The sequence below is a fragment of the Jatropha curcas genome, chromosome 11 (assembly GCF_041381405.1).
Source record: "Jatropha curcas cultivar XTBG-Jc1 chromosome 11, XTBG_Jcur_1.0, whole genome shotgun sequence".
In the NCBI taxonomy this organism is placed as follows: Eukaryota; Viridiplantae; Streptophyta; class Magnoliopsida; order Malpighiales; family Euphorbiaceae; genus Jatropha; species Jatropha curcas.
The window spans coordinates 2,375,684-2,400,608 of NC_143161.1; the positions used below are offsets into that span (position 1 = coordinate 2,375,684).

General features: G+C 35.3%; 4 protein-coding genes and 1 non-coding gene across 11 annotated transcripts; 3 read left to right on the forward strand and 2 right to left on the reverse strand.

The window, feature by feature from the left end:
- Positions 1-1,365: 1,365 nt before the first annotated feature.
- On the forward strand, positions 1,366-4,590 carry MEE62 (Leucine-rich repeat protein kinase family protein). Its single transcript, XM_089716666.1, has 2 exons — positions 1,366-2,982; positions 3,526-4,590. The coding sequence occupies exons 1-2, from the start codon at positions 1,548-1,550 to the stop codon at positions 4,167-4,169; spliced, it is 2,079 nt and encodes a 692-aa protein (XP_089572792.1). The 5' UTR covers positions 1,366-1,547; the 3' UTR covers positions 4,170-4,590.
- A 988-nt stretch (positions 4,591-5,578) lies between these two features.
- On the forward strand, positions 5,579-11,107 carry LOC149492338 (uncharacterized). Of its 4 annotated transcripts, none has more exons than XR_016318882.1 (9): positions 5,579-6,896; positions 6,993-7,029; positions 7,492-7,727; positions 8,125-8,326; positions 9,129-9,260; positions 9,382-9,470; positions 9,562-9,680; positions 10,293-10,502; positions 10,733-11,107. XR_016318882.1 is itself a non-coding variant. In XM_089716545.1 (9 exons), the coding sequence occupies exons 2-9, from the start codon at positions 6,459-6,461 to the stop codon at positions 10,797-10,799; spliced, it is 1,320 nt and encodes a 439-aa protein (XP_089572671.1). In that variant the 5' UTR covers positions 5,581-5,827; positions 6,410-6,458; the 3' UTR covers positions 10,800-11,107. The 4 variants fall into 4 exon arrangements, 3 of the variants coding, with proteins under 3 accessions (XP_089572671.1, XP_089572670.1, XP_089572672.1); XM_089716545.1 differs by lacking the exon at positions 10,293-10,502 and having other exon boundaries at positions 5,581-5,827; positions 6,410-6,896; XM_089716544.1 differs by lacking the exon at positions 10,293-10,502 and having other exon boundaries at positions 5,582-6,896.
- A 1,218-nt stretch (positions 11,108-12,325) lies between these two features.
- On the reverse strand, positions 12,326-12,406 carry TRNAL-AAG (transfer RNA leucine (anticodon AAG)). Its single transcript has one exon. It is a non-coding gene; the product is annotated as a tRNA-Leu (tRNA).
- A 1,871-nt stretch (positions 12,407-14,277) lies between these two features.
- LOC149492340 (Xanthine/uracil permease family protein) lies at positions 14,278-18,147 on the forward strand. The gene is made up of 13 exons (XM_089716272.1): positions 14,278-14,705; positions 14,808-14,905; positions 15,044-15,220; positions 15,678-15,778; positions 15,891-15,966; positions 16,061-16,120; positions 16,280-16,464; positions 16,604-16,700; positions 16,784-16,929; positions 17,024-17,115; positions 17,193-17,270; positions 17,350-17,510; positions 17,666-18,147. Exons 1-13 carry the CDS (start codon positions 14,615-14,617, stop codon positions 17,876-17,878), a joined length of 1,575 nt encoding a protein of 524 aa, XP_089572398.1. The 5' UTR covers positions 14,278-14,614; the 3' UTR covers positions 17,879-18,147.
- A 107-nt stretch (positions 18,148-18,254) lies between these two features.
- LOC149492341 (O-fucosyltransferase family protein) lies at positions 18,255-23,236 on the reverse strand. Of its 4 annotated transcripts, none has more exons than XM_089716270.1 (10): positions 22,975-23,236; positions 21,985-22,074; positions 21,795-21,894; positions 21,611-21,681; positions 20,784-20,872; positions 20,156-20,276; positions 19,844-19,987; positions 19,212-19,546; positions 18,875-19,115; positions 18,255-18,779 (listed from the first exon to the last, which is right to left on the reverse strand). In XM_089716270.1, exons 2-10 carry the CDS (start codon positions 22,027-22,029, stop codon positions 18,471-18,473), a joined length of 1,455 nt encoding a protein of 484 aa, XP_089572396.1. In that variant the 5' UTR covers positions 22,030-22,074; positions 22,975-23,236; the 3' UTR covers positions 18,255-18,470. The 4 variants fall into 4 exon arrangements, with proteins under 4 accessions (XP_089572396.1, XP_089572394.1, XP_089572395.1 ...); XM_089716268.1 differs by lacking the exon at positions 22,975-23,236 and adding an exon at positions 22,373-22,968; XM_089716269.1 differs by lacking the exon at positions 22,975-23,236 and adding an exon at positions 22,373-22,477 and having other exon boundaries at positions 21,985-22,192.
- Between the last annotated feature and the right edge of the window lie 1,689 nt (positions 23,237-24,925).

Sequence of the window (24,925 nt, forward strand, 5' to 3'; positions counted from 1 at the left end):
AATTAAATACAAGTTGAACATTATTAGTCCTTATTAAATAGTGAATTAATCACCATAAAATAATTCAACTCCTATAATTAAAGTATTTGATTTCACACTTCTCCACCTACTTTTCCAAAGCTCAATTTGTACAGACGGGATAAAATATTGGGTGGATTTTGAATTTTCATAATATTGAAATAATCGAATTGAAAATACTTAAATTAATCTTATTAATATTTTTTCCCCGAATTTATGTTTGATTTGTGTTATAGTCATTATTCACCATCTCATCTTTGTATTGTAATAAATTTAGTTGAATAAATAACCCTAGAAGATGAAATTTAGAACTGCTTTAAGCCGTGAAAATCCAAACATATAGGATTAACCTTAATAAGGACAAGATAAGCAACAAAAAGCGAGTGCTTAGTTGAACATGATGCAAGAATCTTTCTTACACTCACAAAAGAGGGACATAAAATTAATGAAAGAATCGAATCTGCTTAACATTATAAGACACAAACAAACATGCTAATAAACACATGTAATGCATTAACCAAACTCCATTAATCCGTCCATTAGATTAAGCACAAGCCTATAACTCAAAAAAAATCCAAAATGTGAAAGAAAAAAACAACAAGAACCCAACCCAATTGTGGAGAATACGCGCCATCCTTTTTGTGTTTCCAACTAATCAGAGGGTTCCTTTCCTTCCGTCTTCAGAAATTCTTCCTTCCTTTACTTGCATCGACATCTGGACCCCACGTGGGCTCCACTTGTGAGAAAAAATAGTAATAATCGAGTTAAACTGAGCAATCAACTAGAGTGGGGTCATCTCATATGGAGAAAGCTACTGGCTGACCTAACAGAGCATCGACGGTCTAAGATCCATCTTTAATTCTTCATCGTTGATGGGTAACTTTTAATAATTTAAACTTATTGTGAATATTGATTTTAAGGTAAGAGTAATATGCATTTATGGATAGACTGTAAATAGTCAACCATAGCATTGCTGTTACAGATCTATGCCAATGAAAGAAATGGCCTTAGCTGACCCACATAACCCTGATGAGTTTCCTCTTGGGGCTAAAGAAGCAGAAATTTGCAATTAATAAGAGCAGGATATTTTCAGCAATCACCGCATTACTAATTGGTGATATTTGAGTTTGAGAGTTGAAACCCTTTGTAGGGTCAAGAGTCAGGTTTGTGAAATCATATGGTCATAACGTAAGTCATAAACCACAACGCCAGTAACCAATTCCATTTTGTTTCTTCTACATTGGTTTATTTTTTAGGTATTTTATTTATTTTTATATTCATATATTTCAACACGCTTTTTGTTTGCTGTTTGGTTATACTTAACGCCGTTGTTTTTCCTACTTCACTAGAGAGAAAAGGCGTGACCTTTTTCACTACTGAGAGCTAATAAAACCAACGAGGAATTTGCTCTCTCTTTCTTTTATATTATACTAGTAACTATATCGTTCGCTTTCATCTCCTTCTCTTGGCTTCTTTCTTTCTAGTACGGGAAATAGATGTGAAGGGAGTTGATACTGTGAAGCGTAGAAATGGAAATGTTCAGCAGATTCTTGCTTGTCTTTTCGCTACTTGCTGTGTTTGTAGAATCGGAATCTACTGTCTGCAATAATACAGAAAAAGGACTGCTGTCCAGGGCTTTCAAGTCTGTTTCTGGGTTTAATCTTTCTTGGTTCCAACTTTCAGATTCCAACTGTTCTTTTCCTTCTTCAATAAAAGAAATAAAGCTTCCTTCAAGAAACTTGAGCGGCACCGTTTCATGGAAGTACCTAAAGAACATGTCGCAGTTGCAGGTGATTGATCTCTCCAGCAATTCAATACAAGGTCAGATTCCAGGTGGGTTTTGGTCTATTAAAAGCTTGAAAAAAGTCAATTTGGCCAAAAATAGGCTTGGAGGGAGCCTTGTGTTTGAAACCAGTTTAGGGAATAGTTCATTTTCCTCTATTGAAGAGCTCAACCTCTCAACTAACAGGTTTACCAACATGGGAAAAGTCTCTAGTTTGGTAAATTTACGAGTTCTTGATCTTTCGCATAATAATCTTGGTCCTTTGCCTTTTGGGTTTGCGAATTTGACCAGGCTTGGGTCTCTTAATATTTCAAGCTGCAAAATTTCAGGCAGTATAAGAGCTATTTCAGGTCTTCGTTCACTGAAATATTTAGATGTCTCTAACAATACCTTGAATGGTACTTTTCCTTCCGATTTCCCTCCTTTAGATGGCCTCAAGTTCTTGAATATTTCAGTAAACAACTTTACAGGAATTGTTCATCCTGACAAGTATAATAAATTTGGAAAATCTGCTTTTTTTCATGGGGGCAGTTTCAATTTCACTACGTCTAAAACCCCATCAAAGACCCCAACCAATCCAATCCAGCCACATTCAAAACAAACCCCCACTCATAACAACAGCATCTCAAAACACCCATTATTCCACAAAGAAACTACCAGTAAAACCAAATTCAAGTCAAAGACCAAAACTCTCGTCATTTATGTCTCATCCATATCAGGTTTTGTTCTTGTATCTATTGCTGCTATTTGTGCCATTTGCATGCATAGGAGAAGAAAACTTGCTACTAGAAATAAATGGGCAATCTCAACGCCTATCCAATTCCCATTCAAGATGGAGAAATCAGGGCCGTTCAGTTTCGAAACAGAATCTGGCACATCATGGGTAGCAGACATCAAAGAACCAACATCAGCATCAGTGATCATGTCATCTAAGCCATTGATGAACTTGACTTTCAAAGACTTAATTGCAGCGACCTCACATTTCGGTAAAGAGTCCCTTCTTTCAGAAGGCAGGTGTGGACCCCTTTACCGAGCTGTCCTTCCAGGAGACGTACACGTGGTAATCAAAGTGTTAGAGAATGCAAGAGACATTGATCACAACGAAGCAGTGACAATATTCGAAGGTTTATCGAGGCTTAAACACCCTAATCTCTTACCCCTCTGCGGCTACTGCATTGCAGGTAAGCAAGTTTTATGGCGTTTCTTTAAGAGTTTTCTTGATTTGGCGGTTCTTTAACCTAACGCATTTAATGGTCTCACGGGTTGCAATAAATTGAAAGCTCTGTGATGTCGTACTGAGTAGTAGACTTGTCACGTAAATCTAACAGCAGTCATCATTACACATGTCTGTTAAGAAACAACCTTGAATCCCTTCTTAGATTTTGGAACTTGTTTTATTCTTTGTCTTAAAACCTGTCTGTTTCTGGAAGCTCTTCAACTCCATTCATATCCAAGTTCATGACATACATAAATAAAATAAAAGGGAAACAGAGAAGGTGAAAAAGAAGTAGTCATTGTTAAACAATTAACAGATGAGAGAATCGTGAAAGTTTTAGTAGATGAGAGTGAAATTAAAAACTAAGAAAGACAAAACTGAAATGAAATGGTCCCATTACATTTACATTAAATTTTGTGTAGAAAACGAAATAATTTAATGCAATTTCATTTTTGGTTTTGGTTTCTTTAATCTTCCTAAAACTATTTAATTCAAAATTTAATATCAGGGAAAGAGAAGCTGGTATTGTACGAATTCATTGCCAACGGGGATCTCCACCGTTGGCTCCACGAGCTTCCTACTCTAAAACCAAACGTGGAGGACTGGAGCACCGACACGTGGGAGCATAACAATTTATCTGGAACTCACTTCTCCTCCCTTGAAGAAAAAACTAACTGGCTCACGCGCCACCGAATCGCCGTGGGCGTGGCTCGTGGACTCGCCTATCTCCACCACGCTGGCTCTACCCACGGCCATCTCGTCTCATCCAACATCCTCCTCTCCGACAGTCTCGAGCCCCGAGTCGCTGATTTCGGTCTCCGAAATATCGGTACGAAAAGAGAAAATAACGGAGAGGACACGGAAGGCTGCGGCGTTGAGTTTGATGTATACTGTTTCGGTGTGGTGTTAACGGAGTTAGTAACGGGTAAGCCAGGGAGTGAAGAAACTGTAGGATGGATTAGGAGATTAGTGAGAGAAGGCCGTGGTGCAGACGCGCTTGACTCGAGGTTAACATTATGTGATAACTCAGTGAATCAGATGGTTGAGTGCCTCCGAGTTGGGTACCTTTGTACGGCTGAGTTGCCTAGCAAGAGGCCCTCTATGCAGCAAGTTGTGGGTTTGCTGAAGGACATACGCTCCGGCTTGCATTAAGCCCAGACGACTCATTTACCCCGGTCAAGTTTTGCGATCTTTGGCGGCGCGGAGGAATTCGCCATTTTGGTTCGAATGGAATAGCTGAAGCACGCGCTGCCGAGTTAATGGGATTGGAAATTAAGGTTTCTTTTTTTATTTTTTTGTAAAGAGAACATCTCTTGTTGTCTCTATTGTGCAATTTTTTCTTTAAACTTTATTTTTGTAATGTATAGACAAAAATTTAAAGAAGCATAAAAAAAAAAAAAAAAAGAAAGGATCCAAAGAAGAAAAAGAGGAAAGAAAAAAGGCGGACAAAAGAATGGTGATGCTGTGATTTAGCTGAACAGATAGCCCAGAGAATCCCACTAGCTGTTTGTCTCGTCTCATTTTGGAGAATTAGCATCATCTTTTATTTATTTAATTTTGGTTTGCTTTAGTACTTTGATGGTTTTTTTATTTCCTTTTCCTTTTCTTGTGATCGAACTTTGATATGGATTTTCTTGCTTTTCATTTATCAAAAGAAAAAGGAATAGAAGGAACATGCAACCAAAGCAAAGTTAAAGAAACTTCAATCACAATTCCTTCTATTCCTATCTTCAGAATAGGACAAGGAGGTACTAATAATATACATAGAGACACTAAACTACATCATGAATGCCTTGCCCCTTCGGATCATATATATCTATTTATATAAACTGTTTTTGTTTTCTTTTATAAAAATCGTTGTTCATATTTATTTATTCTTTTATAATATTAAGTAAAATAATATCAATTATTTTCATGTGAAAGAAAAAAAAAATCCAAATAAATATATCATGATATATTGTCCATTTATACAAATATTATCAAATAAAATATTAAAAGCTATATTAAAGGTTATTGTCGAATGTAACTAAAATTATATGTTAGATTAGAAGATAATCTCTCTTTAAGGATCTTGAATTTTTTTCATTAAAAAATAATTTGTATGTGAATATGATTTTTAGTTTGCATACCCCCTGTTTTAGAATAGGTCATTTTCGTTTTTGACTTCGTGTATTTCTATGGGCCGATTTTCATTATAGCCCAAAGGCCTTGAAGTTATGAAAGTAAGCCCAACAACTCCAAATAACAAAAAAATAAAAAATAATTGAAGCCCGTCGAATCCATTTGCCAGTCGTTGCCCTTCTTCTTTTGAGTAACTCATTTAAAAACCCTAACCTTTGCGGGTTCTATTAATTTTTTATCCTATATTCACCTTAATCTTTTTTTTTTTTTTTTTGATAATGTATTCACCTTAATCTGAATACCCAATTTGAAATTTTTGTAATAATTAAATATTATGGTTTAAAAAATAATAAAAAATATAAATATGGGGCCCCCGGTTAAACTAACTCCACCCTGATGGACATTGAACGCACCGTTTTGCAAAAAAACAATCTTAAACCCTAAACAAGCCAAACTCCCACGATCATTCACCCTCTCCCCAAAATCTGCAGATGGCGAAATCCTAAATCCGTAAAATACTCATCCACAGGAAAAATTCCAGAAATTGTGGCAGGAGCTACGCTTTGCATCTTGCTTGGGTTGCTAGTACTTTTTATGAGATTCTTGTTGCTTCTTCTTGAGCTTCTCGTGCCAGTTGCAGGCTTCTCTTTCGATTCTATCGTTGAAGTAGATCAATACCACACTACATTGTAAGGATATAAAATATACCATTCAAAACTTGTTCAGTTTTGCCCATTATTAGCATTAGAGTACTTATTGTTTCTATAGATATAGCTTTTGAGGTTTTTGTACTACCAACGACGTCCATACGTTCATGGTGGTCCACTTGATCTCGTTTTGTTTGGGGGTCGAGTCTAGTACGGTCGTAGGCTTCTGTTCTTTTGCGATTCAGCTATACAAATATCAGAGAAAGAAAGAGATAGAGAGAGCTCCGATTATTACTGTTGTTAGATCTGAGAGTTCAAAATTAGGGAAAAAAGGGAACGATTGCCAAAATTAAACGCCTGCCTCTGTCTTGGGTTAGGTTTAACCATGCTGTCAGTCATAGGTCCCACAATTTGTTATTTTATACATTTTTTAATTAAAATTTTAAATTAGGGTACAATTATTACAAAATTTCAAATTGGGGTGCCCTTTATTTGAATTACTCTTCTTCTATTAGTTCTGTTCAAAATCTCTGTAGAAAAAACCCAAATTTTGTGCCATTTGATTAAGACAACCAACTTTTCGGACTCGATACCTAAGATCGCACTTCCATCTTATTGTAATAGGAGTTCAGCAAAAGTTAATTGAAATCGGACACCCTAACCTTAGGTTTTCATGGCGTCGAGGAAGAAACCATCCGAAGGCATCGCTTTGCTTTCCATGTACAACGATGAAGACGATGAAGATATGGAGGATCCCGATAACGAACAACAAGAAGAACAGCAACAGCAGGAAGAAGCTCAGCTGTCTGAAGAGCAGAACGAGTATAGAGAATCAAAGGATACGGGGCCTGATTCAGTGAGTGATGCAATGGTTACTGATGAATTGGCTACTGAAGCTACGCCGCCAGTAATCAATCAGAATTCAACCCCCAAAGACGGTTTGTTGCGGCCTTTGACACCGCAGCAGCCTCAGGTTTTGTTCACATCGTCGCCGCAGGTGCAGCAACCGCAACAAGGGGCAGTCAATACGGAGACGAAGAGAAGAGGGAGGGGGAGGCTTACCATTGTAGATTATGCTCATGATGAAGTTGCCATGTCTCCTGAACCCGATGTAAACTAAGGCTTCGCCATTGCCTTTTCCTTTTCGATGTTATTTCTGTTTTTAGATTGCTAATTGATTTTTAATTTTTGTGGTGATTAATTGCAGGAAGAAGAATTTGTTGAGGAGCTTCAAACTGGTAATGGTAAGTCGGACTCCTTCTTTTGTGTTTAACTTTTACTTTCTGAATACTTCTAATATTAGCATAAATGCATATGCACTGTGCTCTTGCATTTTTTAGTTTCATACTGTTATGATGTTTGCCTTGGTTGATTTCACGTCAAAAATACTGCAAAATTGTAAGATTTCTAGTTTGGGACTCTTACATGCAATTGGTCGGTGCTCAAGACTCAGAGCGGAGCAAGCGTCATTCTTACTGGATGCATAATACTGGGAGCAAATGTAGTGTAGCCATTAATAATGGAACAAACATTTGGATGGCTATATCCAGAACATTTTTAATTCACTGCTTGCTAAATGTATTATTATATTGTGTGATTAAACAACATTAGAGAGAAAAGGTTGAAAGTCCTATTATTTATGATATCTTAGTAGTATATTATAGTACTAATTATGCATCCTCTTATTGTTGCTCTTATTTATATAGCAGGTGATAGCCAAGAAAGAACACCTCTAGGAAGCGTCCAGGTTTTAACACCTAGTGTTCAAGCAACTCCTCAATCATCAGAGCACCTAGAACAACCTGATGAAATGAATACTACTGTTAATCAATCAGAAGCTGTGGAAAATGATGGTACTACTGATGTTCCTACTGAAAATATTGATCCATTGGATAAATTTCTTCCCCCACCACCAAGAGACAAGTGTCCAGATGAGCTTCAAGTAAGTTCCCTTTTTATCTATCTTCAATTTGAGAGTCATAGGAATATCCTGCCTTTTGTGTCTTCATACTTTCTCCATTGCTGTAACTTCCTTGTTTTCAAAAGGAGATATGCTTAATATTCTTTTTGGTGGTTGGTATGAATGTTCTTAGTAACTGACTTAACCAATATTACTTGAATTTCGAAAATTTCTTGTAAAATTTAGTTCATCAATTAAATTTGAGATTGACAGATATTTGCTGGAGTACAAGGTCAAAACATGTGTGCTGCATTCACTTGCTTAATCTTAGGTTATTGTGATTGATTTGTGCATGTGTTATAAAGCTTCAGTCTCTCATCAATTAGCAAATTTTACATCCTCTGATGTATGTTTATCTCTTGCCTTATGTTGCCTGCAGAGGAAAATAGATAAATTTCTTCAATTAAAAAAGATTGGGAGAAGCTTCAATGCAGAAGTTCGAAATAGAAAGGATTACAGGAACCCTGATTTCTTGTTGCATGCAGTGAGGTATCAAGATATCGATCAGATAGGATCCTGCTTCAGTAAAGATGTGTTTGACCCTCATGGATATGACAAAAGCGACTTCTATGATGAAATAGGTTACTAACAGTTCCTTCTGCAATTTGAGTAATTCATATTTTACATCATTTCCATAGAATGTTACTGCTGGGTTTTCTTTGATTAATTCTTAGTATTTATAAAGTGAATTTCCCATATGTTTGCTTTTGTAATTTGTTCAAAGTTTTTGCACTTTGCTGAAATAGGCTTTGGTTTATGGTTTGGAAGTAATATAAGTAGTCTAGGAGAATACCTTGCTAATGTGCTTCCTAATTTTGGACTGCTATGAAAGTTATATCATGAAGCTATCACTATCAAAATACTCTGGCATTTATGCTTGCGGTGAATGTGTATTCTGATAATGTGGTTGTCTGTCTTTAAAATCATGTGCTGGTTGGACACAGGTGCAACCATACATGTTTTAGACAAATAGCTACTTTTGACATTGGTACTGCTGCTAGCATTTTACACCTTTCTCAGCTACTTTTGACATTGGTACTGCTGCTAGCATTTTACACCTTTCTCCATGTATTTTAAGTTCTAACCTCAATGCAGCTAACATTTTACACCTTTCTCCTTATATTTTGAGTTTCATACAGGACTATATTATCTATGAACTAATTGCTGCTAGAACAATTAAACTCAAGTACCCTGTTCATTTTTTAGGTAGAACTTGATCTGCAACACAAGTACTTTGGTGTAAGTTGAAGAGCTGGAATGGAATGTGTTTGCTTCAACTTCATTGTCTGAGTTGTTGTTCAATGTCACCTCTGCTGCTTTACAGTTGTTCCATCCTTTTCTAAATGTAATTTCATCATTGACTTTCTTTATGTTTGTAAGCAGAAGCTGATATGAGACGCGAAAAGGAGAGGAAGGAGCAAGAGCTAAAGAAGAGCCCTAAGGTTGAATTTATCCCTGGAGGAACTCAGCCTGGACAGGTCATTCCCACAACAAAGTTTAGCTTGCCTATTCCAGGTGCAAAACTATCTTTGTGAATGTAGTGGATGACTTTAGCTTTTTAAGATGATTTTTCTTTGCATATATCTTTATTTTATTTCTAATGGTGCGCTTAACATGAGTCATTTTGCCTAAGTAGTTGCTGCTAGCGGGTTGCATTCTGCATCAACTGCAGCTGACGCTGCTGCTCGGGATGTTAGACAGAACAAGAAGTCAAAATGGGATAAGGTTAGTTTCTGCATACAGAATATTTCTGTTTCCTTTAAGAGATATTTCTGGCATTAATAAATTTTCATTCTGAGTTTCCTGTTTGTTTCAGGTGGATGGTGATGGGAGAAATCCTCTGCCAACTGGTGGGCAGGATTCTTTAGCTACAGCAGCAGCCCACGCAGCAATTTTATCTGCTGCTAATGTTGGTGCTGGATACACAGCCTTTGTGTAAGTTTTTGTTAAATCATTTGACCAATTATTCTTCTTCGTCATTTTTTGAACCTTAAGCTCCCTTATATTAAAGTACTTTTGGCTGACCATGTACTGTAATGAGAACAAATAAGTGACCTCTGCATTGCTAGGGACAATTAAGTGGCCCAGGTTCTATTTGTGAAAGTTATTGACAAAGACATTTTAAACTTATTTATTTTTTGAACTTGATATCTATTTTAGAAAAGACTGCCGAGAGTTATGAAGCATTTTTAACTTAAATTGCGGATATTGCCATGAAGTTTCTAGCATATGATGAGAAAAAAAAAAAAGAGAAAAAAGAGGAGTATGTCATGAGCCTCTCCGACTGATACCCTTGGTTATTCTCTAAATTGCATGCTGAGTGCTGACCATCATTTAGTTGTCTTTTCTCACAAGGGGATATAGGAGTTGCATTTAAGTGATATGCATCCTCTCTTGCACCATAGCCTGCATTTATTTTGGCTGTTCACAATCTGATGTTTTGATTTAGACACATGTTGATATTGCGCTATGCTATGAATCATTCTTGTTTGTGATTTTTGATTTTCCTCCCTTCAAATTATTCTTGATGTGTTGCCCACCCCAAAGCCGCAATCCAGGAAGCTCCATGTGCTAGAAGGCCCTGAACATGTTCTGTTCAAGTTCATGATGTCTATTATATTACAACTCAAATTACTGGGATATGTCGAGCTTTTGGTTGCTTATATGCTAGAAAGGGGCCTTTGATGTAGACGCTTCAGAAATGGACAAGAGCTCTAGGTTTCGGGCTAAATGTCAAATGCTCATTTTGTATAAAAGGTTGGACCGTTAAAAGAATATTTATTTAGTAATAATAAGTGATAATTTGACTAGCCATTACTGTTATTATCATTACTGTTAGAAAAATTTACGGTTGTGCCGTTCTAAATTGTCTCTAGTGATAAAAGATTGAGGGATGGTTATGATAAGAACATACTTTATTGTGTTCCTGGTTGGTTTCTTACAAAGGAGTTATTTATGCTTAGCATAATTAAACACTTAAATTGCAGGCAGCAGAAAAGGCGAGAAGCAGAAGAGAAAAGATCTAGTGAAAAGAAGTTGGATAGACGATCTTGAGCCTGTTCAATGCTATTGCTGGCGGGAACTAGTCACCAATTATAGGAAGAGTAAAAGTTGCTCTAAGACTACCTTGCCTCACATTTTTGTATTTCACCAATTTCCATCAATGAAAATCATAGTCAACTGTACCTTACAGCAAAAATTGTAATTCTATCTTAAGGTTCAATGTAACATAGCAAAAAGCTCAAGTTTAATGTACTTTGTAGTCTAATTTATATATTTGTATCAACTAAAGCAAGTGTATTTGTTAACAGCAAAACAATTACTTATACTGACTACTGAAGGCAGTGACATTTTTTTCCCCATGCTTATACTTTTGCTTTATATCGAACATAATAAGCTCTTATATCGTTTAGATTATATGATGATATGATGGTAGGTCGCTGGTCTGCGTTGAAAATTAGGGTTTTTGCAATGCAGCATTTCTTTTTCTCCCTCTTTCGATCCGTGTCTTCCTCAATCCTTTTAATAAAAAGCCAAATTTGCCAGGAAACATCCACTCAATATGAAAATGGGTCATCAAAAAAGTGATCCCCTTGTGTTGGCTATTACTTCATAGTACGTAGTAACAATCAGTCCCTTGATTTATTGTCAAAATCAACTTTTATATTCACATTCCAAAAGTTGTAGCCGAAAGGGATAACCTTTGTGGAATAATTCAAACGGAGGCATGAGCCCATGTTGTCTGCATTAAATATTCCTCTCTTTTGTATGGTATATTCACTATCACATTCTTTGACAGTCTTTTCTTCCTCATTCCACATTTTCCTTTAAACAGTACAGTCCTTTAGCATCAAAGATTAGAAAACACTTGTCATAATTGTTTATCATTGCTTGAGTTCTTTTTCTTACGTGAAAAGTTCATATTTTTCATTATTTCTTCATTACAAAGCTATCTTATGATGATTTTTTTTTTTTTTTTTTTTTTTTTTGTATTACAGTTTATGCAATTGTTAGTTAAGCTATCTCATTTCACTTTTGCGAAGTTAAATGAAAGTCCTGTATCCTTGTCTATAGAATGGGTTTAGGTTGCCACTATAAAATTAGAGGGCACTACCCATTATAACTTGTGGGTGAAAGTGAAACATGATCAATTGCATAGATGGGATCAAATAATGCTTTTTGCAAATGGAGTTTTTGACCACCCATGCGAATGTACGAAGTGAGGCTGTTTTTTGGCAGTTGAATCCTTCTCTTTACATTTTCTAGCAGATAAACACTTTGAGAATGGACATGGGTTCAAAAGTGAACTTTTTGTTCGGGAATCCATTACTTTATTTATCATTTTTCATGGGTGCTCCTTTTTAACTAGTTTTTTACATATTCAAGTGAAGTCCAAAATTAGCTATTGATCTTAGTATCTGATAAATAACAATTTATCATTCTATATTGCATTTTAAAGGCACATCCTCTTAAAAAAACGGTACTTTACCGTAGTCCAAAAAAAAAAAAAAGGAACAGGGAGTAAACTCCATATTAAAAAAATTTGAGGACTTTTATGTAATTGACAAAAATAATTATTGTGTTGAGAGTGGGATTTGAACCCACGCCCTTTCGGACCAGAACCTTAATCTGGCGCCTTAGACCAACTCGGCCATCTCAACTTTGCATTAAATATCATATTTTACTATAGAAATCCAAATCTAAGTTAAGGAGCAAAATAGATAACACAGGAAAAAATTTAAATTTGTTGACTGCTGATTTTAGTTGACCATTATTAATAATAGAACATTTTCTTTAACAACTTTTCTAGATATTCAAAAAAATCTAGATTAAAGACCAGTTAGTAAATGCAAAAAATGTTTATTCTACACATCACAATATTTATATATATATTTTTTTGTTTGGAAATTATGGATGAATGATGTTATTATAAATATAAAGATTTAATTGTGGTTATGGCAAGGGCATTGACTTATCGTAAAGTAATAATAACAATCAAAAGAGAATCCATGGGAGATAGGAGATAGATATGATCCATCATTTTCCCTGTTGTAAAGTAATGTAAGAAAAAATAGAAGAAGAGACAACATTTTTATATCTAACATCAGATTCTAAATACCACAAACTGCCATTGCAGGAAAGTGAAGTTTTATAAGCCCAGATTTCTATGCTGTTGTTTGTCTTTCATATAAATAGAGACGTTGGAGATTCGTACACAGTTCTGTTCCTTCACACGTTTGGTCCATGTCAGATTTTTTTTTTTTTTCTATTGCTAAGAAATTCCCTCAATTCGCACCCATTTTTATCTTCCTTTTATTGAATGATTTTGTATTTTCATTTTCATTTTTTAAGATTTCAGGTATAATTGGATAGATGCAAAAATTCTTTCTTCAATTGGGAAAGAAAGGAAAAGGAAATGAAATGATAATTTGAAAATCTTCCATAGTACCTAGCATAGGATTTTAACAGAAAGGAAATTTATATTTTTATCCAGTGAACAAACTTGATAGATTGCATTGCTTTCTTTTGAATTGTTGTTAATGAAGGAAATAAACTAACATGCCCTTCTGACATTTGTTCTTGTAATGATCAATGTTTTCTTGTACTTCATTATTATTATTATTGGCATAATCCTTTTCTATTATCTCATACTATTTTTCTTAGACCCTCTTTAGAACTGGCATTCTATATATATAAAAAAAAGGGTAAGAATTAATATATTCAAAGCAGTCTTTTATTTATTTTGATTTTTATAATAAATCCCAATGAAAAAAAATAAGCTTGTGTTTAGGGTCCTTGCAAAGGTTCATAAATCATATGACCCGCCAACCTATTCATAATCAATATTGCATTAATATTACATAAGCACTAATGATGACAACTTTAATTTCATAATCCCAAACATTAATCTTAAGATACTGTTTATAATAAACAAAAGAAGGAAATTAGAGAAAATGCAAGGTTATGATCAAATATAAGATACCAAGTAGTTCAATCAACAAAAACGAGTTCAATTTTCAGGCGAATTTTATTTATCCGGGTATCATTCAATTGAGTATGGAAGATTAGAAATATGTATAGAAATAAAAAAATAAAATATATATATATTATATATGAATATAGGATATGATAGCAAGTCAAGCATTATTGTGAAGAAAACAGCTATACAAATACTCATAAGCCACTTGTCTTTTTGACTGAAACTGAAAGACAATAAATACCAATCTTTTTCTTCATCTTTAATCTCTTTTACTTATTTTAAGGTAAAATTAGTTTATTATCAAAAGATAGAACTTTCTTTTTCAAAAAATGCACACATAATTTTGTTTTTGCTTTTCCTTTTTTATGGTAATGAATCTGCAAAGTTCAGTTGGATAAATTTATTATAACAACAGTGGAGGCAGTAAGCAACGGTAACATTTAGTTTGGCAGTTCCTTAAAGGGCAATTTAGGAAATATGAAAAAGTTAACGGAAACTTTAATATTTTTTTGCAAATCCAAAAATTAGAACTCTATACAAAAGGCAGCATAGTGGGCGGCAAGTGACGATTTTTATCACTGATTTCTCTCTCCATTTGTACTCTTCCTTCTTCTTCTTCACCTCTTTTTTCTGTCTTTAACCTTTTTTTTCTTTATCTTTCTACTTTTTTTTTTTTTTTTTCATTTGAGTCAATCTAATTACATTTGCTTTTGCAATTACACTAAGTAAAGCACACAACTTGAAACGGTTTCTCTCTGTATTTCTCTTCCTCTCTTGCCTCTCTATCTATCAAGAAATCTATTCTTTGATTCATTTAGTAGATATTAGTACCTAGCCGTACCCATTAGAGTTTAGAGGCATAGAAAGAGTTTTGAAGAAGGTAGAGGTTATGGCAGCTCCAAAACCAGAAGAGATCAGTCATCCACCAATGGACCAACTTCAAGGTTTAGAGTACTGTATTGACTCTAATCCATCTTGGGGTACATGCTTATTTACAATTCTTTTTATTTTTGCTCCCGAAGCTCATTTTTTTTGGTACTTATATAGTTAAAATTTACTTTGTTTTCTTCTAATGAGAGCAGGAGAAGCTATTGCTTTGGGTTTCCAGCATTACATCTTGGCATTAGGAACTGCGGTTATGATCCCTTCATTTCTTGTTCCTTTGATGGGTGGTGACCATGTGAGTCCATTTATTTAATCTTCTTTTCATTTCTTTATGGTTTATACAAATGAAAAAAATCAAAACTTTATTATTTATGTGTTTGTATCATGATCAATTTGTAACTCTGTCTTTCTTGGGCTAATTTTGATGGTTTAGGGTGATAAAGTAAGAGTAGTACAAACTCTGCTATTTGTCGAAGGGATCAATACACTGTTACAGACACTGTTTGGGACGCGGTTACCCACCGTGATTGGTGGTTCTTATGCATTTATGGTTCCTATCATATCAATAATTCATGACCCTTCTTTGATGGGCATTGCAGACAATCACGTGGTTAGTTTAATTTTTATCTCTCCCCCATTTCACCTTTCAATTCTACATTTTGCTTTATTTCACTAAAGTTGGATTCCATTTGGGAGAACTTCGAGAGTTCTTTTTGAGTGTGACCCACTTACCTAATTAGCTACCTTTGCTGTTTGGTAATCCAAAAAATTTAGTTATAATCATTATTATAAGCTTATGAAGAATCCAAATGTTTCCTAATGTAAGTCAAAGTCACTGTTTATAGTTTCAAGCTTGTTAATTCAATGAGCAATTGTAATCATTAATAGTGATAATTATATTGAACTCTAAAACAATTTGACAAATTTTGGGCGCGCACACTCTTAGTCATTACATTATTATTACATTCAAGGGTTGGACTTGTGGGAGATATATATGATTAATTTATTAAACTTTAATGCAAAAAGCACTCATAGTTTTACTATTTACTATATGTATGTCTATGTAGAGATTTCTTAACACCATGAGAGCGGTCCAAGGTGCTTTAATAGTATCATCAAGTATTCAAATAATTTTGGGGTACAGTCAGTTGTGGGCCATTTGTTCCAGGTACTGCTACTGCTATGTCTCCAGTGAATATCCAGTCATATAATAATACTATATATAAAAAAACGTTTTATACTTCCTGATTTACTGAGCCTATTTGTGATTTCCCTTTCAGGTTTTTTAGTCCACTTGGAATGGTACCTGTCATTTCATTAGTGGGTTTTGGTCTGTTTGATAGAGGCTTCCCTGTGGTATTATAGCAATTACTTCCCAATGCTATTGACTTTGTTCTTAATTTTTCTCAATTACCATGCCATGTGTTTCTTACTTTCAGAATTTTGTCAGGTTGGAAGGTGCGTAGAGATTGGCATTCCCATGCTTATCCTATTCATATCCTTCTCCCAGGTACTAATCTTATTTTCTTTTTGTTTTTTGTTAGTTCAACTAAAACATAATCAAAGTTCTCTTAAAAAAAAGCAATACTTTTTAGTTTCAATAAATAGTATATAGAGAATTGCAGTCTTTTGTAAGTTGATTATTTGAATTATGTTCTATGATGGACAGTACTTGAAGAGCTTTCAGACAAGACAATTACCAATACTGGAGAGGTTTGCTCTCCTTATATCAGTCACAGTGATATGGGCATATGCACACCTCTTGACAGCCAGTGGTGCTTACAAACATCGTCCTGAGCTAACCCAAGTCAATTGTCGAACTGACAAGGCCTATCTCATTTCTTCTGCTCCATGGTTGGTAACTCTTAATATTTTTTTGCTTGAGCACTTGGAGTTCTATCTTATATATATTTATATAAAAGGCAATGTCGAGGATTAATAAATGAGAATGCGAAACTTCAGAGGAATAATTCTCCTGACATTATATATTCAGGATAAAGATTCCGTATCCTCTTCAGTGGGGTGCTCCTACTTTTGATGCTGGGCATTGTTTTGGAATGATGGCTGCTGTCATAGTCTCTTTGATTGAGGTATTTACACAATTACCGATAAACAACCTTCATTCATTTTTAGTTAATGAAAGTAAAACTAAAACTATGTCTTCTTTCACCAGTCAACTGGAGCATACAAGGCCGCATCACGTCTAGCAAGCGCTACACCACCTCCAGCTCATGTACTTAGCCGTGGTATTGGCTGGCAAGGAATTGGGATCCTACTGGATGGACTCTTTGGAACATTGAGTGGCTCAACAGTCTCTATGTGAGTAACTAAGATGAATAATTGTGCTATTAGTTCATATTCTTGAGGTTATCCCATTCATCACAACTGGACTAATACTTGAGCGAAATAACAGAGAAAATGTGGGATTGCTTGGAAGTACTCGTGTTGGTAGCCGCAGGGTTATCCAAATCTCAGCTGGTTTTATGATATTTTTCTCAATGTTAGGTAAGTGAGTGGTATACAGTTAATTATAAAATATGCTTTTTTGTTACTATATTTGACATATTTTCTTAATTTTGCAGGAAAGTTTGGAGCTTTATTTGCATCAATACCCTTCCCCATATTTGCTGCAGTGTACTGTGTTTTGTTTGGTCTTGTTGGTGAGTGTTTGCACTTTTTCACTAATAATCTCTTTCTTTTATATCTATTTGGATCTGATTTTTGTTCTCACATGCTCAGCTTCTGTGGGGCTGTCATTTTTGCAATTCACAAACATGAACTCAATGAGGAACCTATTCATTACTGGTGTTGCCTTCTTTCTCGGTTTGTCTGTCCCTGAATACTTTAGGGAATACACCTCGAAGGCCTTTCATGGTCCTGCTCATACAAGAGCTGGATGGGTAAGTTTTCTCATTATCCTGCTCATACAAGAGTTGGTGCTGTCATGCATGTGAAGAATAATAGGAGATAAACATGAATTATTTTCCCGCAATTTTCCTTGGGGAATCCATAGCCACTCACCACTTACCTTATCACTTGTTTCTTTGATTTGCAGTTCAATGACTTCCTGAATACCATCTTCTTCTCATCCCCAACTGTTGCATTAATTGTTGCTGTCTTCTTGGACAACACACTTGAATACAAAAATAGTGCAAGAGATAGAGGAATGCCATGGTGGGCGAAATTCCGATCATTTAAAGGAGACAGCAGAAATGAGGAGTTCTACACCCTCCCCTTCAACCTAAATCGTTTCTTCCCTCCATCTTGAAGTGGCTTCATCGCCAGAGAAAAACATTTAGAGGAAAAACATCATTTCCAGATAAGGACATTTATATGGTGATTCCAGCTGCAATGAACTGAAGGAGGAGTGTGAAGATTGAAATGTTTTGCATGCAGAGAAATGATACCTCTCTGCTGTCTCTCCCTCTTTTTCATTATATGTATATGACCCGACCTGTTCGGGTTCACTACAACAGAACTATTTTATTGTTTTATTGTCCCTTCTTGCTATCATCTGAATTCCCTATTTATTCACAACAGTAATGTTGTTATCTGAGGCACTAATGGGGAAAATGACAATCTGACAAAGAAAGGAAAGAACAAAAAAATATATATATATGAAACTGAGGAAAAGAATATTCCTATTTCCAATCGAACTCTATATTGGTATATTCATTTTTCCATCAAAGACAACAAATGGGAAGGTATAGAAATCTATTTTGTCTATATACACAGCAAGGAAAAACTTAATTGAACAAATGAATGTGAGACCAGCCACGCAGCATTGTTAAAAGGCTGATGCAACGAATGTAAAACAATAGAAAGGTTTTGCTTGAGATAATTGTAAACCCAGTAACCTGCTATTGGAATTTACACATGCATTCTGGGCATCTTGGTTGCCGATAAATGCTTCGACCAAAACCCCTTACACCCACCCTTTGACCTTCTTCAATCATCTTTCTTACTCTATCTTCAAAACTATTCCATTCTATGGTGCTATTCTCTGACAAAATTGCTGCCAGCCTCCTTTTGTTAGGCCGCAAGGTTGGGGCATGTCCACCACCATAGTAAGTCCGGAAACCAGATACCAGGGATGATAGTTGGCTCCCAGAATCCGTCATGGCAAAGACATCAGAAGTTGCACAAGCAATAAAGTCCAATGCTGCCAGCTGTCATCCAAAGAAATAAATGACTTTTTTAAGCACTTTCAAGTTAAATGATGGGGAAACTGCAAATTCCGAGAGGACTAATGAGATTTATTTACCTGTGAAGAGAAATTCATAAAAGGTGCAAGTTCACTGGGTGTGAGGAGAGTTTCCTTTGTGACTAAATTAGGGTAGAGGCTGGTGAAAGGATGCATTCGAGATTTTCCACCATATATGTGAGACCCAGCAAGATATATATAAGTTCCCCGCTTAAATCCAAGACCAGCTAGAACAAGTGCAGCTTCTTCTGGTGTCAATGGACATCTTCCTGACTTTCTTAATTCTGATGGAGCAATAGGCCTGTGAACATCAATAGTACAAAAGAGATATTACAGGTTCAAGTTTTTTTCATTAGATAAATGTACTTAGAAAAAGGACAACCAAGTGAACTCATACTTCGTGTTCTTCAACCGTTCAATGAGCAGAGGGAAATGGCTTTCTCTATAGGCTTTGAGTTCCCTTTTCTCATCTTCTCCACCTCCAAAATCACATAAGGAATAGGCAATCATGTCCTCTTCAAACCTCAAGTGTAAAGCAAGGTATCTAGGTGGCCCTGTTGTTGGATCATTCATTTTCAAAGGATTTCCAGGCATAAACTCTCCGAGCAGTTGTTTATCTAACATACTGTGTGCAGCATCGTATTTTCTTATTCTTCTGATCAACAACGAACCAGCTTGTTGAATTTTTGGTACAAACTTTAATGCATGGAAATTACATTTGCACCTTAGTTTCTGCAAAATATATCATGATATAAAAATCTCAGAGTAGAATACATAAATGAACGACTCTTATTGAATGTTCACCGTTCCTATCATCTCCTGATATAATGAATTGTTTAAGTATATTGAAAGCTGCAACTCTGCAACACTTCTGGAGAAAAGAGTAACATAGATAATCTTCCCATGTTTATTCTGTGTTGCTTTCATCATGACGTAGATTAGTTGGGTGCGTCTTATGTTTAAACATGAAGCATTTGGAGCTCTAATGCGTGTATGTAATGTTTTGAACCTCCATGGGATGTCCTTTACCTGAAGTGTAGAAGGCACAGGATCAAACCCAAGTCGGTTTCCAAATCCAAGAAAGTGAACAACTCCATTTCGCAACAGGAGAGGAAGTACTTTTTCAAGGTAATCAATGGGTTTCGCCTCCTTCGTAATATCGGCATCAGTAATCTGAGAAAAACAAAATGTAAATAACCTAAACAATTTTCTACAAAGCAGCATATTCATACAAAATAAAGAGAGACAAAAAAAAAAAAAAAAAAAAAAAAAAAAAAAAAAAAAAAAAAAAAAAAAAAAAAGAAGAAGAAGAAGAAGAAGAAGAAGAAGAAGATATCATACTAGGCTACCAATTGCTTCAATATCTATAGATTTGAAATGAGAAGGAAGCTCCTTTACGATATTTATTGTATCCTTCATGACCTTCATAAAGTACTCCTCTTGGTAGATATCCCCAAATTGGCTGTATTCCATAAAACAAATGTAAATGTTCCACCATTAATGGTAGGTGCCCATATCCAGCTCATGGAAGTAGTTAATGGCATTCAACAGGCAAGGAACTTGTACTTGATAAGTTTAGGATTCACACTGACATAACTGAGGATGAACTCATAGCTAAAGCATAATAACATTCTCACTTTTACACTAGTTGTGGCTGAAAAGAAAAAGGACTTCACCTGAGAAGTCTAGCATACAGGTCGCACACATTAAAATGACAAAAAATATAATTAAAGCCACAGAAGTGAGCCGTCAGATAGCAGGATCATTTAGAAATTATCATTTCCATCATTTTACTGCAGAAAACAATTTTCAATGACAGACAATATTGAGAAAAACACTGAAAATGTCAGAAATTCAGAATAATCTGGAGGCAAGCATGGATGGCAGATAATGATATATATAATGACTAACATCCAAGGGAAATTAGAAGAGACCATTCTGATAAATAATACAAGAAACGATAACACACCTAGGGTCCTTCCAGACATTGCTGTAAAGAAATCTGGGAAGAACTAGAGTTGCGTTCAGTAAAGATGCCAAAGCAACAGCATTGCATATCTGCAGGCAAAGGAATTAAATTGCTGAATATGTAATTATAATTATGGTAGCAAGAACCTACAGATAAAGCTACGTTACAATTCTCATCGGCAAAGTAACAACTGGTACATTAAGTTGAACATTAGATAAGAAAATCAGAACTTCAAATGCCTTGGTATTGCTAGAATGGTTCATGAAAATTTACTCACTCGGTGGCCAAATTTTGACTTATCTGATGGTAGAATAACAAAATAAACAAGTTCATTACCTTCATTGTCAAATAAACACCACTCAATATATGCCTCTTTTTTCCTTTTTCCAGTTCTATTCTTTAGCAGCGACTATTTTTTATTAACTATTTATCTGAACATTTTATGAGCCTTTAGCCTTTTATCATTTGAGGATAACAACAGACTACATAAAGCAACATTACCCAGTGGTTAACAAGAAATTCCATAAGCTCAGGATTAGAATAGCCCTAATCCAATAGCCCGAACGTTGCACTATATTATGAAAATTCAAAACAGATATTCTCTTAATAATCAATACCAAATTCTAGATGTTCCTGAACTTAGTTACATTATAGTAATGTAATTTATGCAGAACTCCGTATAAGTAAAACTATATGGGGTTAATTCATTGTCTGAAAATGATTTCAGATGCATATAGATGTAACATTACACAACTTAACATACTCTATCTTCACGGAACTTTATCTTCTGAAAATGACATAATTAAAAGGATAGCTTCAATGCTTACAGCGACTCTCTGCTGATTGAGACCACCATTTGCACTGATCATTATATAGCCATTGCTTTTCTCAGGTTTTTCTGTCAAAATAAAATAAATTTAAGGACTTACTTTCTGACATTTAGTTTCAGAAACTGATAATATACTTCTCATGAGCCAAACAGGGCCTGAGAAAGTTTACAACTTTACATACCTATTTTTTCTGAATTCTTCTTATCTGCACAAGGTTTCCATACAGATGCCTTCTGGCATGGTTCTTCCCAGAAATTTGATTTAACTGGCTTGAACTCTTTCTAAAGCATAGCAAAATTTTCAGATGCATGCCATTGCATTCGAGAAGCTTATAAACCATATTAATGAAAGATAAAACTTTTAAAGCAAACCTCTGCAAGAGCACTGGAAGCCAAGTTTAGGAGACGGCTGTACATCTGGACAGGTGATTTTTCTTTGTTACCGTAGGTGGTCCTATCCTCCTTTGTGCACATGCAATACAAATTGTGCAGTTATATGTCATGCACTGAGCTTTTGTCTCAAATGTTTGAACATACAACTGAGGGAGATTTATACTTTTGCAGCTAAAAGAGAGGGAATCTGCCACATAAAGAGCTATAAACAAATGCAAGGAATGTGAATGATGGGATAGACCTATAAATACAGCACTTGACGATTGATTCAACTCCAAAGTTCCGGTTTCCAACATTATTTGATTCAAATACAAAGTTCAAGTTACATTGACTACTGACTCCAAGATGGAAAAAGAAGCTATCATACCTTAAAAACACTTGATTTCCTTGAGGCTGAACCATTGTGAATATTTATTGAATCAAAAATTGATACCATGAAAGAATCGAGCAAGAAAAGCAAACCCATCAATGCAATCATAAAAGCAATAGATCTAATATGCTTACGGAACCATATGTGCCTTTTCCCAACATAAACTCCCTTAGAACCAAGTTTTCCATACTCATTTTGCAAACCATCAAGCAACTCAACTTTGGTTTTCCAATTATTATCTCCCCCTAAATATCTCCTTCCAATGGAAGGATCACTGCACGACAAGCTTTCCAAACTTCTTATCTGATAATCTTTTGTCCCAAAAGATGATTTGGGGCGAGGACTTCTTGGGGATCCTTGCTTTCCCATTATTACATTATCTCTCTCTCTCTCTCTCAATAAAGGTTGAAGTAAGCAAAAATTGGCAACAAAAGATTACCACTATCAACTTGGTCAATAATTCACAGAATAAAAAGAAGTCAGTTCAAAAGCAACAACAACTTATAAGAAACTCCAGAAGCCTGCATGTATTAATATTTATTTATATAAAGCATTTATACTATCAACTTTGAACTGATAATTGCAAGAAAAAATATTACTTGTAAAATGACATTAACAAGAAGCTCTATAGGCCTGCTTCAATCTCCATTTCTATGAAAATACCAGTTCTCTGTCTCTGTCTCTGTCTCTGTCTCTCTCCTAACAACGACTCACCAACCCATTTGATCAAATGAGAAAACTACATGTTTGGTGGAACACGTTGAAACCAAGAATAAGAAATGTAATTGATAAAATAAAAACATCAAAGCAAGAATGTAAGGTGAAGTTAAGAAGTAAGAAGTAGGTGACAGTGACTTGTATAAACCCATGAGTGAAACGCAAGGCATATTTTGAAAAATCAGCAATCCCAAACTTGTAAACCAAGATTCACGTCTGCAATAGCTACTTGCCACCAAACACACAACAGCAACAACAAAGGTTGGAGCTTTCCTCATTTCCATTGAATCCAAGTTCTAGTTCAGAGTAGAAAGATTGCGATGAAGAACAAGAACAAGAACAAAGAAGGAGAAGAGAAGAGAACCAATAATTCAAAAAATTGCCTGAAGGCTGAAAGATTACGTGAATTTGGCGGGCCCTTTTAACCAAATATATAACAGGAAACCGTTGGAGTGGAAGAACAGTGCTGCTTATCAATTGGGCTTGTGGGTTTTTTAGCGGGTTTATTCAGATTACCCGGCCATATACACACCCCATCATACTTTCTAATCCCTGCTGCCAAACGTGGCCCATATGTGATAATGCCCTTCATGTCGTTGAAAGTAAAACGACACAATATTAGGGATTGGGTTAAAATTGATTAAAATTACACTCCCACCACAGCTAAACCGAACAAGAAAGATAAAGAGTGAGCCATTGTTAAGTAAAATGCAAAGGAACCAATACAAAAGTTGAATTGATATCCATGCTATAACCTGGAATGCAAGTGAAAGGAAAAAAAAGAAAAAAGAGAGAATCCTTTACAGGTTTTGACAGGGTACTCTACCTTGTTAAGATATGGGGTGGAGAGAATCCAAACATTGGGCTTCTTCAAATGCAACCAGAGTAGAATGGCTGCCAAACTTACAAGCAAGAACATGGCAGCGCTCAACCGAACCATCCCAATACCATTAATCATTAACAAGATTCAAATCCTTTCTTCTAATGATTGAATCTTCCATGTATAAGCAATTCTTTCTTGGTATATGTGTTCAGATCCTGTCCTTAAATTTTATTAAAAAAAATTACTTGGTCAATGATCCATTCGTTTATTTTAGATATTAAGTCTTCAATTTTGAATTTCTCACTTGATACGTGCTAGTTTGAAAATTATTATTATTATAACCATATAATTCTTGATCATTATCCATTACGAGACTTGAGAGGATAGATTCTTATGAACAAAAAATACTGAAGTCTATAGTTATTTCAGTAAGCCCGCCTTTTTGAGAACAATGTAATAACCATGGAAGGAGTGCTTGGCATAATAGATATGGCTTGTCGTTTCCGGATGTACTTTGTCGTTACTAATTAATTCACAGTGCTAATTGCTCATTTTGTCATCAATTCAATAAAGAACACCGTATTTGTGATGGCGGGTGCCAGAGGAGCATATGGGCCGAATTGGGTCTTAACAAGTAATCCTGTTAATGGGTCCGAGTAGCTGGCGGAAATGAAAAAGGTCAAGTTTTCCATAACAGATTATCTCTAGGCCCGGACTTGGCTCGGTCCACCTCAAGTCCCTCTCTCTCCAGTAGTTACACAAAGCTCATCTAGCCAAAAAAAAAATATATTTTTTCTTAATAATATTTTATTTATTATTTTATATAAAAGTTTGAGCGAATGATAGAAAAATCTCAACTTTCCTTACCGACCCAATAATGAGGACTAGTGATAAGCTTAGGGTTACTATTTGGGTAGGTCTTGGTCATTATTCCTGCACTATTTTTTTTTTTTTTTGTTTTTTCTTCAATGCGTATTTTCACATTCAAGTCTGAGACGATGTTTTTCAAT